We start from the raw sequence: 17774 nt of genomic DNA, 5'->3' as shown, positions 1-17774 counted from the left end.
CTTAACCCCTTACCGTCCGACCAAGTTGACAGGATAATTCCATTCGTCAACTTGACTTTTGCGTGAGGCGGCGGGCTTAACCCCTTACCGTCCGGCCAAGTTGACAGGATAATTCCATTCGTCAGCTTGGCTTTTGCGTGAGGCGGCGGGCTTTGCCCTTTACCGTCCGGCCAAGTTGACAGGATAATTCCATTCGTCAACTTGGCTTTTGCGAATAAAGAAAACAATTGCTGGGTTGAGTTTGAAGCGTTCGCATTTCTCATTGAATCGTAGTTACATTGACGAGATTACATGCTTAACTAAAGTAGAGTTTGAGATGCGAAGCATTCCAAGTGTTGGTGATGTGACGACCGTCCAGTCGAGTGAGGCGGTATGCGCCGTTGCCCAAGGCTTCTACAATCTTGAACGTGCCCTCCCACTTGGCAGCGAGCTTGCCGTGAGCAGCGACGCGGCGGGCTTCTCCAGCCTTCCTCCAGACGAGGTCTCCTTCGTAGAACTATCGTGGTCGGACTTTGGTGTTATATTTTCTCTCCACCATGCGTCGGCATGCCTCTGCCCTCAATACTGCTCGGTCGCGACGTTCGTCAGTCAAGTCGAGTTCGACCCTCAACTCTTGGTCGTTTATCTGGAGATCTTCTATGCTTCGTCGTAGGGAAGGCTCGCCCAGCTCGACGGGTAACATGGCGTCGGTTCCATATGTCAAATCGTAGGCCCATAAAACCTCAGGTAGCTGGTCCGCCTAAGCCCCCTTCTTATCTCCCAAACGTCGTTTAAGCTCTGCGACGATGGCCTTGTTGACTGCTTCGGCTTGCCCGTTCGTCTGCGGATGCTCCACCGAGCTCGTGGCATGCTTTATCCCCAAACCTTCGAGCTGCAGATAAGCTCATTGTCGGTCACGACCGTCCGTGGCAAGCCGAACCTGCAGATAAGCTTCCAACAAAACTTCTGGACCTGCGAAGCTGTGATGGTGGCCAAAGGTTCGGCCTCCACCCATTTGGTGACATAGTCAATGGCTACCAGCAGGAATTTTCGTTGGCCGGTTCCCGGCGGAAAAGGACCCACGATATCCGTTCCCCATTGAGCGAACGGCCAGGGAGAAACGATGGTGTGTAGCTTCTGTGACAGAGTGTGGTGATTGTTGGCGTGAGCTTGGCATTGAATGCACCGGCGTGTGAACTGTGCAGCGTCGTTCTCCATTGTCGGCCAGTAATATCCCGCCCGCAGTATCCTGGCCTTGAGTGCTCGTCCCCCCGTGTGGAAACCACATACCCCATGATGTAACTCATTCATCACGTATTGTGCTTCATCTCCCGCCAACCATTTGAGCAGGGACGACGAGAAACCCCGACGGTACAAGTCATTACCAATCATCATGAATCGCGCAATCCTCTTGGAGTCGGCCGGACACAAGTTATCGTCGTGGTCTTGCTTATGGATCAACCCTCGAATCTCCGCTCTCCAATCGGCAGCGTCGTCTGTCGTGATGGTTAGACATTCGACCGAGGGTTGTAGAAGGACCTGACGGATGATGGTCGTGAGCTGCCCCTTCTCCTTTCCAGTTCCGAGTTTGGACAGCAGGTCTGCCCGGGCATTCTGCTCCCGGGGGATGTGCTGGATTTTCACATTCTCAAAGTCCTTGACCAAAGAGCAAGCTTGGTGATAGTACCGGAGGAGGTGGTCCTCCCGTACCTGGAAATCACCGTTCATCTGGCCGACCACCAGTTGTGAGTCGGTCCGGCATATCACTTTGCGGCTCCCATATCCTTGGCCAGTTGCAGACCGGCCAACAGCGCTTCGTACTCCGCTTGGTTATTTGAGGCTTTGAACTTGAAGAACAAAGAATGTTCCATTAAGAATCCGTTTGGTCCCTCTAGAACAACACCTGCCCCGCTAACCGTTCGACCCGATGCTCCATCAACATATAATATCCACTCCTCCTGGCCAGTTATTGGTATCTCGGCCACGAAGTCGGCCAAATGCTGCCCCTTGACATAACCTCTTGGTTCGTATCTGATGCCGAATTCGGATAACTCAACCGCCCACCCGACCATTCTTCCAGCCAAATCGGGTTTTCTGAGGATTTTCGACATCGGATGGTCGGTCCGTACGACAACCTGGTGGCTTTGGAAGTACGGTCGCAGCCTTCAGGAGGCGTGCAGGAGAGCTAGGGCCACCTTCTCCACCTGTTGGCATCTAGTTTCGACATCAGTGAGCGTCCGGCTGACAAAACAAATGAGTTTGGGGATGGGCTTTTCTTGCAAAAGAACCGCACTCACTGAGGTTTCGGAGATCCCCAGGTAGACCTGAAGGTCTCCGCCCGGAGAGGGCCGGTTCATGATGGGAGGCTGGGTGAGGACGCCCTTGATCGCACGGAACGCCGCTTCGTAGTCGTCGTCCCAAGCGTTGGCTGAAGCTTTCTTCATCTTCTTCAAGATCGGATTTGCCCGTTCGGCCAACTTCGGTATAAAGCGGGAGAGTCTTTGAACATCCTTCACCGTTCGGGGACTCTGCATCTCCAATACTGCCCCACATTTGTCAGGGTTGGCCTCGATTTCCCGGGATGTTAACATGAATCCTAGGAACTTGCCAGCAGCCACTCCGAACGTACATTTGGCCGGGATGAGCCTCATCCCGTACCTACGTACCTGCCTGAAGACCTCCTCCAAGTCTCGCAAATGCTGGGTTCCATGTGCCGATCGAACGACCATATCGTCGACATAGAAATCCAGGCATCGACCAATTTGCTCAGCAAAAATTTTATTCATCAAACGCTGGTAAGTGGCCCCGGCGTTTTTTAATCCGAAAGGCATGACCTCGTAGCAGAAGTTAGCCTGGTCGGCCATGAAGGCCGTCTTTTCCCTATCGGGACCGTGCATGGGTATTTGATTGTACCCCGAGTACGCATCCAGGAAGCTTAGGATTTGGTGACCGGACGCTCCATCTACAAGAACGTCGATGTTGGGCAGGGGGTACGAATCCTTTAGGCAAGCTTTATTTAGGTCGGTGTAGTCTGTGCACATTAGCCACTGACCGTTCGATTTCTTCACCATGACTACGTTGGCCAGCCAAGTAGTATATGTGACCTCTCGAATGAATCCGACCACTTGCAACTTCTTCACCTCCTCCTGGACCGCCTTCCTTTTCTCTTCGCCCATCTTCCTCTTCTTTTGGGCTATAGGTCTGGCCTCTTTAAACAAGGACAGGCGATGCGACATGTAGAAGGGTGTATCCCTGGCATGTCGGCGACCGTCCAAGCAAATAAGTCCCGGTTACGCCAGAGGGTTGCCCGCAGTTGCTTTTCTACCTCCTCCTCTAGCCCTTGAGCTATGTTAGTGATCTGGGTAGGATCTTTCCCCACTATCACGGGTTGGGTCTCTCCTTGTGGTTCAAGGAGATCCTCCGTATTAGTTCGGGGGTTTAGGTCGGCCATCGCGACGTTCGTACCATTTGTTCTCCTCCTCATCTCTCGGGGATACATCTTGAGACCTGCAGCGTAAAACTCTCGCGCCACCTTCTGATCCGCCCGGATGGTGCAGATTGTCCCCCGATCCGTGGGATATTTCATAGTCAAATGGGGGGTGGAGACGATGGCTCCAAAGGAATTTAAGCATGGACGTCCTAACAGGACGTTGTAGGACGTATTGGCGTCTACTAGGAAGTATCTCACCTTCTTCTCTTCTCCCTCCCGGCCGGTGCCGATACGCGTCCATAAATCCAGATATCCCCTGGTGTCCACCCGCTCTCCGGCGAAGCCCACCAGTTGTTCATCATACGGGACTATGAGGTCCTCGGAAATGTCCATCTGACGAAACGTCTTCCAGTAGAGTATGTTGACCGAGCTCCCTTGATCGACCAATACCTTACTCACCCCGTACCGTGCAATTTCAACCGTGATGACCATCGGGTCATCCTGCTCCGGGTCCGGCGCGTGAAAGTCCTCGTCGGAAAATGTGATGGGGGGCATCGTCCGCTTAGGAACCTCTACAGCGTGTATGGATCGCAGAAGGCGGATGCTTCTTTTTCGTGCAGACGATGACGTTCCCCCGCCGGCGAATCCACCTGAGATCATATTAATCATTCCTCGTAGCGGCCCGACATTGCCACCCGCCCGGCTCCTACTTCGACTCCTACTTCTCTCCCTCCTTCTCTCAGAACTTCTCCCCCTCCCGACCTGACCGTGTTGATACCTTGGGCGGTCTTTCCTATTACCCCTGTCGGGTAAAGGTCTGGGACTTCTTTCCCGGGGAGCCGGACGTCCGACAGACGCCGCTTCACTCCGATATCCCCTGACATACTGTTTTAGGTGCCCTGCCTGGATTAGCTCCTCTATCTGATCCTTGAGCGTCATGCAATCTTCGGTGTCATGACCCATGTTCTGATGATACAAGCAATGTTTGCTGCTGTCGGCCCCTGGAGGAGTAGGACGCTTTTGAGGGGTTCGCATTACCTGCGTGCTCAGGGCTTCCTATAATATCCAGGCCCGGGGGGCATTGAGGGGAGTATACTGGGGGAAGCGAGGGACTCGGGGCCCGTCCCGCCCCTTTACACCACCTGGTCGTTGGGGTTGAACCTGCTGTTTTCCCTCGTTCTTGTCCTTTGCGTCCTGCATTTCCCTTCGATAATTTTGCTTCATTTCCTCCACCCTTGCCTCGTCCGTCGCCCGCTGGCGTAGTTCCTCCAATGTTTTAGGCAGGGTTCGGCAGACGCTCTCCTTGAAAGGTCCCGGCCTAAGGGTCGACATCACATACTGCAGGGCCATCTCCAGGCTCAGACCTCTGACCCGTTGAACTGTCTTTGTGAACCGGTCCATGAGGGTTCTGAGCGGCTCCTCCTTTCCTTGCTTCAGATTCATCAAGTCGACCAGAGTGACGTCCTTAGGTCGGCATGTGGCGAACTGTTCGTTGAACATGCCGCTCAGTCCTTTGAAGTTCTCTACTGAACCGTTGGGAAGGGAGTTGAACCACTCCAAGGCCTCGCCCTCGAGGGACAATGAGAATGCCCGACACCATATGGCATCGCATCCCGTACGGAATGCCATGGCGTTGGTAAATGACTTGACATGTGCTTCCGGGTCACTGGTGCCGTCATACATTTTGAATTGCGGGGGAATGAACTGGTCCGAAATGCGGACGTCCATCACAGCCTGTACGAACGGCACCGGAACCGAGGGCATCTCTGGCTTTATCAATACTAGGTTTTCCTCTCCTTTCTCTTTTTCCTCCTCGGTGTTCTTCTGTTCCTCCTTTCGCCAGTCATCTTGACCTTGTGCGCTACTGTGGGCCTCCTTGCTGCCTTCTCCAGTTTGTCTCTCCTTCTCATCGCGGAGCTGAGCTAAACACTCGGCTCGTACGGTCGCCATCTCCTCTTCATGCTTCCTTTGCATTTCCTCATGTCTTCTCTGCATTTCTTCCATCCTCATCTCCAAGGCTCGAACAACTCCGCCCGCCTCGTTCGTGCTCGTGTTTCTTGTGGTCACCATTGGTTATAAGCCTCCGGCCCCACGGTGGGCGCCAAATGTTTTTGCTGTACGGGTCCAAGTGGATTCACGCCGTCTCCCTCTCGTGACCGTCCGCCTGAGTCCTCCGGGTGTTTGCCAATCGTCCTCTGTCCTCCTGTGTTGTCCGGCCGGGTACCTGCTAAAGGCACTCTGACGCTCAAGTCAATGTTCAGTTTTTTATATTTAAAGTTAGTGATAGAGAGAGAGTGAAATAAATGTGCATTAAATGTGTCTGCCTACCTCTTACCTTTGACTCTTATTTATAGTTTTTCCCATGGGCCAATGATTAGTGGGAACTTAATCAGGGCCCAATTACAGGCCTGTTGAGGCTAATCTAATCTTACCTTAATCTCATGTTGCTTATGAAACTTCTGGTCTGTGATGGCCAACGACCGAACCTTGGACGGTCGTCCTTATGGTGTAACAAGAAAAGATTTGGCGCTGGTCATCTCGATGGTATGGTGAGCATGGAGGGTGCCGGACTACCTCTGCGGTGATGAACTCCATGTGAATTCTTCAAAGTTTTTCTTCCAAACAGAGGTTACCCCGGCCGCCGAGATGCCTTGGCCGTTTGTCGGGCCGTGACCTCTCGTGGCCGGACAAGGTCCGACCGGCTATGATTGTTGACAGTCATGCGAACGCTACGACAGAGTGAGGTTCGTCATCTGGGTCGTACACGTTTCGCGATGACAGAGTGAGGTTCCTGATGGGCCGGTTTGTGCCCGACTATGACTACCAGTCATGCGGACACTCTTATGGGCCGGTTTGTGCTCGGCCATGACTATTAGTCGTGCGGATATGACGTTGCCCAATCGTACGTTCTTCTGGGTGCCCTAGGTGGACCAGATCTTCTCGTAGCCGGGTAGGGGCCGAGCGGCAACCTAGGGTACACTAAATTATAGCAATAATAATGTGAGGGTTGGGTTCAGTTAAAATTTTCAAGGACTTAAGATTTCAAGTGAGGATTAAAATCGAACAGTATTGGATCTAGTGGCTTGGTGGTAAGAAGCGAACGGTTCAACAAAATTCATGATGAGCAGTCGGCAATTGGTGAAGTTGTAAACTTCGAGAAATCAATCGGTAGTGAGCAGGGAAAAGATTTTGCTTCTGGAGATCGGACGAAAATGGTAACATTACCATGTACTTTGTCACTCATTTTCCGTTGGGTCAAAAGTTCATGATTTCTATTTGGAATGTTATGGATTGACTGACCAAGGGCATTTACTTTATGATCGTCAATTCGAGAAGCAATGTCAAAGATTGATTAAAATCTACATCAGAGAAGTGGTGCGGATGCTTGGAGTGTTGACTAGCAGCAGTTCAAACAGGGATTCCAAGTTAGTTTCTCGGTTATGGCAGTATGATAGAGTAAGCAGGACAACCGGTTGAAATTTTTATCAGCTTAGTCATTCCCAGAAGAACGATACAATCTCTATTCAATCTTAGAATATTTGATAACCATCCTCAACCTACTCAATAAATTATCTCCATTCTATTCTTCTAAATAACTAAACCAACATTTCTCACTATTTCCTTCTTTCTTAGCAGACTTTAGACATCTGATATTAACTATCTACCGTTCGGTATTCACATTACCGTTCGGTCATATCTTCAGTATTTTTGGCCTTCTTGTTTAAGTATTTCCATTCGATCATTAACATCAGAATTTTCATTCGAGCTCTCAGATTCCTATCAACATTCGATCCCTAACTTCGGAAAACTTTTCGGTCTCTTTACTTCCTTAACACCGTTCGGCCATTATCCCAAAATAATTGTTCGGTTGAGTAACAAATGACCAACTTAATGGAAAGTTTACCTAAGTAACTAGCAGGAAAAATTCATCAGTCTAGTTTAGATCGTGTGAGATAGGAGAACAGGTGACTTTACCTAAAACTTTGAAGATGTCGTGAGAAGATTGTTCTCCCATCCGTTCTTGGTAAAGCTTTAATTTTCGAGGACAAAAATTTTTGTTAGAATGTCAGGACTAGTAATATCCCAGTCGAGTGGGATTCAGGTCGCACCGAGAGAGAGTGCGAAATTCAGAAAGTGGAAAACAGGTGGCGACATGGGATTCGACTGTTCGGTTTTGGAGGTAGTATAAAAGCTAGGATTTTAATATCTGACTTCATTTTCCCCTTCAGATTTCAGAACTTCATCTCCTCCTCCTTCTATCTAGAATCCTCCAACTTCTCTCTACCAATTCTCACCCTTCTACTGTTCCGATCATCCTTCAGGCAGCACTTAAGCACTCCTGCAGTCAAGCCCTCCACTTTGCACCGATTGGATTTTTGTTTGGAGCTGGTAAGTTCCAAACCTTTTCTTCCTTTGAATTTCTTCCATTTCAGATACATGCAAGCATTTTGGCTTGCATGTGTTCCTCCATTTCCACTTTTGAAACAACTTTTATGTATTTGATTCCATTGTGGAAGTTTTTCTCCGATCAGACTTGGGTTCTAAGTACTAATTCTAGGAAGGGGGGAGTTCAAGGAATGCACATTCTGTTGTTACGAGAATAGTCGTTCGGTTATAAGGTAAGGGGAGCTTATATAATTTAGTTATGTTTATCTATTTTGAATCGGTGCATGGGTTGAATGATGTATGTTTGATGATTTTGCTTGATTGTATGTATTGATGTTTTATAAATGACATGAAAATTGGGTAAGAATAGGGTTGAGTCTTGCCTCTGCAGAATTCTGTAATTTGTCACCGTTCGGTTGTACATTGGTATGTTCGGTCTTAACTGGGTTCTTCATCAGAGAATCAGTTAATGACAACTCGATTTATATTGTAAGTATATATATATGAGTAAGAATAAGCATTCGGTCTATGTATAAGATCCTATTGTCTATTTAGGATATTTGCTTAGTTTAGACCCTTTTTATAATTTAAAGTCTTCAATATTAGATATATTCCTAGTCGTAAGTACGTGTTTAATATTTTAGTGCTCGGTCATGGACGAGCACACGGTCTTTGAAGTGCTCGGTCTTAAACTGACACTCGGTCTCTTGGAGACTGTTTAGTCTGGTACTGACACTCGGTTTCATGAAGAGAACTCAGTCTGATAGTCCAAGTGTTCGACCTTAGCTCTATGTGCTCGGCCAAAGCTCCAAAATGTTTGACCTAAGCGTAAATTGCTCGGCTTGAGGTATAAGTAGTATGGTAAGTCCTTAAGTATGTGGGTCGTTCTTATTTGTGTTCGGTCTTAGACGGTATTTGGCTCCAACTGGAGTTATCATGTTTTTTGACTGTTTCGTCATGATTCTAGAGTTGATGGTATTCTTAACGTGCGGTTATATTCAATTATAGGGAGTATTCTCTCGTTCGGTATTGTACAGAGATATTGTAATCTCTTCTGTTCGGTTTTGTTCATCTATATGGAATTAGTATTTCCATTCGGTCTTGTTCTTAGGAAATGATAAATTCTTTCCATTTGGTGTTTTTGATTATGATGATTGTTTTATGATATTGGTTTAACTTTACTGAAATGAATCTTGAATGAGGAAGTATGTTGATCGTATATTTTAAGTTGGTATAGAAGAGAATTTCAAGGAGGAATGTCTCAGTGAATGGTTGTGAATGGTAAAGTATGAACATGGTTGAGTTAAGTTGTCATTTATCCTGATATTCCGTGATAACTCCTCTTCATATAGAGGAGGGTAACTCATGCGTGGGAATGGCAGGAGGTCCTTTAGCCTTAGGGTACAGTTGTGCCGAGGTAAGCTTCACTGGACTAACCTCGGGTGGCAACTGTTGAGGGCATCCCAACTAGGTTCCACCCGGGTGCACAAATGTCGTAACTACATGGTTCATACAATATGTTTGATTGATATTGATTGGTAAAGTAAGAATATGGTCGGCTTTGTAGTGGACATTCATCTTGACATTCCAATGGTCACTGATTCTCATGTAGAGAATGGTGGTGCATGTGGTGGGAATAGTAGGAGGCTCTAGTTTGGGCGGTATGTACAAGCTTGACCTAAGACGTTTTAACGGGCTAACCTCGTGTGGCAAGCTCAAGGGTTTTCCATGCTCCGGTAATATTGATGGTTGAATTCCAGGTTACCACCCACGGGTGCAAGGACGACCGTAGCTACATATTCTCACAGTCCGGAAAGAGTCAAAGTGGTCGGTTATAATATTTTATACGTTCGGTCTTTGATTGTGATATTTGTATGATGATTGCATGACTGGATATGTTGTTTTGATTATTCACTACCTCTTTTAAACGATTTGCTTGATTAAATTAATTAAATTACATAAGCTTACCTTTATTTCCTGTCATGTTTTTCATTGTCCATTCGGTCGTTCTCTTCATTGCGATGATCATTCTTTGAATGTGAGCAAAAGGTGTTGAAGATTCATTGGAGGAAGCCCTGCAGATCGAGCAACCTGCTGATAGTGTAGGACCATCCGATCCATAGGCTAGTTTTTTTTAAAAAGGTTATGTTTATATTAGAAACCGTTCGGTTTACCTAGTGTTAAATAATCGTTCGGTCTAAATGACAAAGTTGTATAAGGCTCTTAATTCTTGTACAGTTTTTATGGATATTTCATATATCCTTATTCGGTAAAAGTTGTCTATTCATCCATTGTTCTATCTTATTATTATTGATAACTCTTGGATTTAAGTATAGTTTAAGACTATATTTATTGGGATGTTACAAAAGTCAATTCAAAATATTTTAGTAAATAAAAGTAAAACCAAGTATAAAAGCCCTCGTCAATGTTCATTATTTAAAACTTATATATTACCTATATCAATTTGAATATTATGCGAAATTCTGTATTTATATAAGGACGAATTCAGATGGTATTCTTGTTTTTAATACTATTTCAGTGACACCTTTTAAGATTTCCAAAATGAAATATATTTATTAGGGAATAAAATCAAACAATATTTATGATGACTAAAACTAACACAATAGAAACAGTTCTTTCAAATACTAAAAATTAAAAACAGAAAACTTGAAGAGATCAAATTGAATATTAGCTCATTTCATAACTTAAATAACATTTAAGTTCTAATTTTAAGAAGGGATGAAAAAAAGGAGAAAATTTGCAATCAGCATAAGAGGATGAAGCTTATGATGAACTTAAATGAGACCATACAAATACAAAATCATCGATTCTTTGGTTGTAGCATGTACAAGAAAATTCCACCGGCAACTGAAACATTGAGCGACTCGTATTCTCCGGCCATAGCAATGCTCACAAGTTCACAAGCTTGCAGGGGTTTTTCTGAAAGGCCACTTCCTTCACTTCCTAAAACCAAACACAATGGTGTATCTGATAAGGAATCACACAAGGTTGGAGAGAGAGAGCACACTGGCTTTAGCAACTCTCCAAGCTCTGGGTGCCCAGCTAGCAACTTCATTTGAAATTCTTCTTTGAGAGACTCCACGTGATTCCAGCAGCCAGAAACAACAGGGATCTGAAAGGAGGCACCTCGGCTTGCCCGAAGAGCTTTCTCATTGAATGGATCACAGCAGCCGGGAAGAAGGAAAACTCCATCCTGTCACATGCAAACATGTCAAGTTTGAATTAAAATTACAAAAGGAATTTTACTTATATTCAAATACGAATCAAACTATGTTGAATTAAGTAGGAAGATTGTAACACATAGATCCTAGAGAAATTTTATCCTAATTGTTGAAAGTCTCACACTAACTAAAGATAAAACAAGTGTACAATACTTAATTGGTTACAAATCACACTTACAAGATTGAATTATACTTAAAATCTACTTTTTACACACTACGGAATCACTCATTAATATTTAAGCTCATACAAGAGATATACATGCATAGACATGAGAGAGCATCGACATGAGAGAGGTGTATTAGAAATCTCATTTCTGACTGTAAAAGTAAGTACAAACCTTATCTTACAAGTCGATTTTATAGGGTTGAATTAAGTTTAAAATCTACTTCTTAACACTAATACACCACAATTTAAGTAAGGTCTATTATGTTTTTAATCTTTTTCTTAGTGTTTTTGCGTCTGGTATTTGCTGTATGTTGTTGTTTATTTGAGTCTAGTACTTTCTGTTGACTTATTAAGAGTTATTAGTTATTTTGCTTCTTTATGCTATTATTCATGTATATTTATGCATTCCAGAAAGGGTTTTAATATCTGTGTCAATCCTTTTACAATCCTCGAGATATGATCTTGTACCCTCCCTTCTGATCCTTGAGTTTGACAACAATGGGGGAGAAAGTTCCTACTTAGGAGAAAATTAAGTCGTAAATTGATTCCATATGTCTGATAATGCAAACAAACAAATATGCCGATTAAAAGAATTATGAATGAGCATAACATTCTTGTTGTAATTAGAGAAGATACTTTTAGAATTTTTCTAATTAGAAAAAATATATATAATATTTTATTTTATTTTATTTTCCTAGTTTCCTTATTTTTCTTTTTAGGAGAATTAGATTGGTACAAATAGAGAATATGAGAATGTATTTTTTATGATTCAGAATAATAATATCAGTCTTATTTTCTACTTAGTATCAGAGCTCCCGGTCTTGGGGCTCCGTTCCACTACATAGTCACACCGCTACCGTCGTCGCCGGTTGGGGTCGACGATAAGGCAGAAAGGTGCGCCCAACACTGGTGACCACAATGCCAGAAGTCCTCCGGGAGAGAAGCCGCCACACGCATCCACGTGCCGCCACCGTCTCCGACGCGTGTAGCCCACACGCCCACCTCCGGCGAGATCCACTCGCCACCACTGCCACAAACAGAGTCGTTGGAGCCTCCTGACTCTGTTCCTAGGGTCGATGACAACCCGTTTGGCCTATATCTGAGTTTTAAGTTCTGCTCTTTTTCTCGGTGTGACCCACATGTCGTCGTCATCTCAGAAAAGGTCACCGGAGACTCCTGATTGCATTCAACGGGATTTCTGAAATAAAAATTATTCCTTTGGGTCCTAATGACCTGCTAAATATAAGGGGTACCTTTTGATTGGATGGTCTGAATTTCTTACAATGGAGCTAGTTTATTAGAAGGATTCCCAAAGGTCGTTCAAGACTTGGTCACATAGATGGAGGAGGACCAGGACGAGACGACACTCATTTTTCAATTTGGGACAATGAAGATTCATTAATTATGACTTGGATGTGGCAATCCATGATTCCTGAGATAAGTAGAAACTATATGTTTCACTCTTCTACAAAAGAAATATGGGATAATTTACATAATACTTTTTCATTAAAGAAGAATCTTGCTGCTTGTTATGACATTGAAAACAGAATATTTAATACAAAACAGGGCTTCCTTTCAGTATTAGAACATCACAGAATCCTGAATGGTCTTTGGATGAAATTCGATCAAAACCAAACAATAAAGATGTGTAAAACAGATGCTATCGTACTTGCTGAATTATTGAAAAGGGAAGAATCTTTAAATTTCTCCAGGGCTTGAATCATGAGTACGACCCAATCCGAGTACGGATTTTTTATGGTAAGAGGAGAAGAAACTCGAAGAACTGTCATGCTTAATGGGGGGATCTCCAACACAGGCTCTGTCATGACAACTGGAAAGGGAGTTCATAAGGGAACAAATGCTGGGAGAAAGTCGTTTGAAAAAGGTACTCATGGGGACTATTATTCATACTGTAAAAGATCTGGACATAGCAACGAAACATGCTTCAAACTCCATGGATCTGGACATACTAAGGAAACATGCTTCAAACTCCATGGAAGAAATAATGTTCTCGAGCGCATGGGAAACAACAAAGGGTCTACTCAAAGATGGGTAAATCATAGTACCTTAGAACAGGAAGCCACAAATCAATCTAGTCCTTCACCAACACCAGATCTTGATATGAAAGCTTATAAGGAGGAACTCGAGCGCTTGAAAGCAATGGTTGAATCAATGAGTAAGCCCTCTGAATCATGTACTCTATCCATAAAAGGTAAGATTTGTGTTACGTACCTGAGCACGAAACCTAACTAGAACAACCTCTCACACACTCACAACACGTAACAGAACAATAAACGAATGATAATGAATGAATGAATCTCTTTTATTGATGATAATATCTAAATAAACAAAAGTAAACAAGGGTAATTGGGGGCATAACCTCCTTCAATTACTTGGGAGCATAACCTCCCTCATAGGAGCCTAGCCGCTTGTCAATAAAACTCAATAATCAAAAGCATAACCTTAACAATAGACTCTAGCTCTATTTATACTAAAATATTTCCCGCCCATCTTATACTAAATATTTCCCTAGAATATATCTATATTTAATATAAATATTCCCTATATATTTCCCTAGCATATATCTTTAATTATAAATATCTTATATTGAATATTTCCCTAAAATATATATTTATTTACTATAATTATCTTATGCTGAAAATTCTCCTCAAATATAACTCCCTTTACTGTAATTAGTTCCCACCCATCCTAACTGTTGCGACACTTAGGATGGTAATTCTTCAACCATTTAGATCAGGTCCTTCACTGCTTCCCACCGTTCGGCTCGAGCTCTCACCATCTTCAACCGTTCGGCTCGACTCCTCACGGCCTACCACCTTTCGGCTTGACCTTTCTCTGCTTCCCCCCTTTTGGATTGATCGCTCCCCGTCTTCCTCCGTTCAGTGCCCTTCTCCTTGTTTCCCATACATTCTTCTCTCATATACTTTCCAACCCTTATTATCACCTCCCACCTTACACCGTAACAATACACCCCGCTGCAAAACAACCTTGTCCGCAAGGTTGGAATCGTGAAAATTTAATATCCCGGCTTCTCTTTATCATCATGTAATCATATGAAGGGAATCCTCTGGCAACTGCCATCCAAGTCAGGCCCGGAGGCTTGGGTGGTGGCAATTCCTCCTCCCATGACTTCCATTCTTTGTAGGTTCTATTAGTTTCCAGCATTCTGGTCACCTCTTTTCCATATTCATAACCCCTAAGAAAATGGTCTTCGATGTCTTTCAGTACTTCACGCCGCTCTCGTCCCACTTCCTCTGGATAGATTTCAAGATCTTGTAGACAAGTTGAGAATGATTGATATTCATTTACCAACTTGAGGGAGAGTGTTGAAATTACAGAAGATATCTTTAGAATCTCCAAATTAGAGAAAATATATATATAATCTTTTATTTTATTTTTGTTTTTCTAGTTTTCCTATTTCCCTTTTTAGGATAATTAGATTGTTACAAATAGAGGATATGATAATGTATTTTTTATGATTCAAAATAATAATATTAGTTCTATTTTCTACTATTCTAAAGGTTTGTTTGAAATGTAAGACATCATTTAAAACAAGTAAAACCTCATCAGGAACTCTTAGACGAGAAGATCCCATTCCCTGAAACTAGTTAAAGTTTAATGTAGCAATCATGTACCATGTCCATAAAACAGGGTGAGGATCAGTAGAATGATATGAAAACAATGCTCCACGACCCTATGCCCAGGGGAGGAAGATAATTCCTTACCCATCTGAAGGCCACGGCTGATCTGAGCAATGTACCAAGGTTGCCAGGATCCTGCAGAAACAATTCTCAAATATCAATTATGCACATGAAGTTTTTGAAACCAACAGGATTCTCTCAATGTTTACACTTCGAAACATTCACATAAAATAACACATGACAAACAGATTATTCAAGCCCTTATCGTAATTGAAGTCCATGAATATTCTATTTTCCTATATCCTATATGCAGAATGAGGGGAGCAATGATTATGGAGAACTGGAGATGATTCTGAGCTTCTTTTGAGGAACATGAACTTAAAATATGAATTTTATTATTTTCTCTCTAAAAATTTAGAATGTAGACTATAGAGCTATGTTACATATTCTACCCAGAAAACGTCATTGATAAAGACTGTACAACATCAGTAATTAAACTTTTTATGAAAGCTTGGTAATTCAATTTAAGTTTGTGATGTTTCCAATAAGTATATAGGGTCCTACATTAATCAGAAGCGCAAAAAATAACTACATAGAATAAGTGGCAATATTGACAAAAATATGTCAAACCAGGTCAGTGGTGCCACCATCCACAAGAAAGAGATGATCAGGCGAACATCCAGAGACCCAAAATGGTAAAGTCAAGAAGTGACATTATGTATCACCTGAATCCCATCAAGGACTAGTATCCGATGAACAGATGGAAACCATTTCTGATAGTTCTTTTGATCATCATCAACATTGAAAAAAGTGGCAGGAATTTTCATAAGCGCAATTGCATCTAGAGAGTCAGTAGTTTGCAGCCCTGAAAGCTTTCTCATCACTGTGGAGGTCACACGCACAATAGAAGCAGTGGATTTATCCAATCCATCAGGAATCTCAGCTTTGTCAGGAAGAATTAAACAATCCATTGAAACACTTTCATCTTGTAATGACTCTTGAAACTTGCAGATTTCTCTGCAAACAACAATTATATATCATTCACCCATGTAGTTTTATTCCATAATTTTAGTCATACATATCATCCATACTTTAAATGTAGAGAAAAGATCCATATAAAAGAAGTCCATGCTAACCGGCTTAAAAACTAAAAGGGATGAGTCAAGCCATATTCTGCCTGAAATTGTAGTTTTGTACATATTGATGTGATATCCTAAAATGTAGACAAGAAAACAAAGAATAAGGTTCAGGTAATTTATTTCAGTACATTATTTAATCAATAATACTTTGAGGATTTGAGCTCAACCGCATAGGTTTCCACTATTCATATAATTTAAAACTGTTTAAGCTTAGTTAGGAAAATGTAATTTGAAGTTTAGTACCTGTTATCAGATGAATAATTAGTGAAAGCACAATAACAGGAACGTGTCACAGCATGCTCTCTGTAGCTTGTGTTTATTAATGACCAAGTTAACACTATATGAGATAACATGTTCCGCAAGTTGCACAATATTTCAACAAAAACTCACTAATTTAAGTTTTTGAAAGATTGGAATTTGGAAGGCCATGTAGGTTAAAAACCGATGCAACTAACAAAGACATTTTTGTTTAGCAAAATTGCAAAAGGGTCACTGCCAAAGTACCTCAACCCACCAAAAGGAAAAGCAGAGGAAAAACAGAGACCTGATAGGGGTAGCACCGACAACGAGAGCAGAAGCGTGAGCGCGGCGATAGGAAGAGGAGTTACGAAGCTTGACGCAGTGCTTCACAAATGGGTTAGAAGCACTAGTTATGAGCTTGGGTTTGTCGTCGTGAGGGGTTCCTTCTTCCTCTTGTTGCTGTGGGGGCGCTGGAGTGACCGAAAGGCTTGGCTTAAAACACCATATTTTATGCATTTGAGGATATAAAATGGAAGCACATTGCATTTCGGTTTGTGCCTTTTTTTCACTGCTGCAGATGGCTATGCTTGTGATGTTATGCTCCTCGCTAAAGCTTCGAAAATTTTGGGGATAAATTATGACGATTTTATTTCCCAAATGCTATCTATTGAGTTTAGCCCTAACACCAAATTAGATACTTTGTAGGACATGTACCCAAAAAATAAAAAGAAATAATATCAAGAATTGGAACGAGGTTGGTAAAAGTCCTATGAATGAAGGATCTTCATTATTCATATTGAATGTAATTTGTTCTTCATGCTTAGCATAAGTGAAATTCTTATACCATGTACTTGAAATTTTATTGTCATTGAAAAATACTTTCTGGTCTATGATCTAAATCAAATAATTCAAAAATGCAAAATTCTGGATATAGACTCTAAACTACTGAATATGAAAGTTCTCAATAAAATGCATATATTTTAATTTGGTTATTAAATAATTTATCACTTCTTAATATTCTTATATTATCAAGACTAAAAGAGATTACGTTGGAAAGAAATATAGAATTTAAAAATTAAACGATTTAGATTATATATGCATTTAGAGGTCGCAGAACTGTTAGCAAGTGAAATCAAATCGCAATAATTATTCTTGTTAACATATTCCTTCATTTATGTATTTTTTTTTTTTACTTAAACTTAAACATCGCTAAATCATAAAAGTTATTGAAAAGCTATATATAATTTGTACAGAATTTCTGAAAAAGATAATTAAATTTCAGTGAAATTTTCTAGTCTCGAGAAATAGGGGCATTCTTTATTATCACTTTTATTATATAAAGACTATATACTTACCAAAAGAGAATCTAACTTAAAGCTACACAAAAATATGAAACAAAAAATAAAAAAAAAATTCATCCCATTTATCAATAGGGTAATGATACTTTGACACTCATTTTATGACAAATTTTTGACTCCACCATGTGTTGCAGTCTTATTGGTCCATGTGGAAAAAATTTTAAAAATTTAA

At 42.3% G+C, this 17774-nt stretch overlaps 2 protein-coding genes across 2 annotated transcripts; both read right to left on the bottom strand.

Moving 5' to 3' along the window:
* Positions 1 to 4465: 4465 nt before the first annotated feature.
* Positions 4466 to 5479, bottom strand: LOC106754454. The gene has a single exon (XM_014636467.1). It carries the CDS (start codon positions 5477 to 5479, stop codon positions 4466 to 4468), a length of 1014 nt encoding a protein of 337 aa, XP_014491953.1.
* A 4983-nt stretch (positions 5480 to 10462) lies between these two features.
* On the bottom strand, positions 10463 to 16963 carry LOC106754458 (uncharacterized tRNA/rRNA methyltransferase YsgA). Its single transcript, XM_014636472.2, has 4 exons — positions 16549 to 16963; positions 15591 to 15882; positions 14950 to 15000; positions 10463 to 11009 (listed from the first exon to the last, which is right to left on the bottom strand). The coding sequence occupies exons 1-4, from the start codon at positions 16788 to 16790 to the stop codon at positions 10617 to 10619; spliced, it is 978 nt and encodes a 325-aa protein (XP_014491958.1). The 5' UTR covers positions 16791 to 16963; the 3' UTR covers positions 10463 to 10616.
* Between the last annotated feature and the right edge of the window lie 811 nt (positions 16964 to 17774).

The sequence above is a fragment of the Vigna radiata genome, unplaced genomic scaffold (assembly GCF_000741045.1).
Source record: "Vigna radiata var. radiata cultivar VC1973A unplaced genomic scaffold, Vradiata_ver6 scaffold_216, whole genome shotgun sequence".
In the NCBI taxonomy this organism is placed as follows: Eukaryota; Viridiplantae; Streptophyta; class Magnoliopsida; order Fabales; family Fabaceae; genus Vigna; species Vigna radiata.
This window is presented reverse-complemented; position numbering and strand designations above follow the sequence as displayed.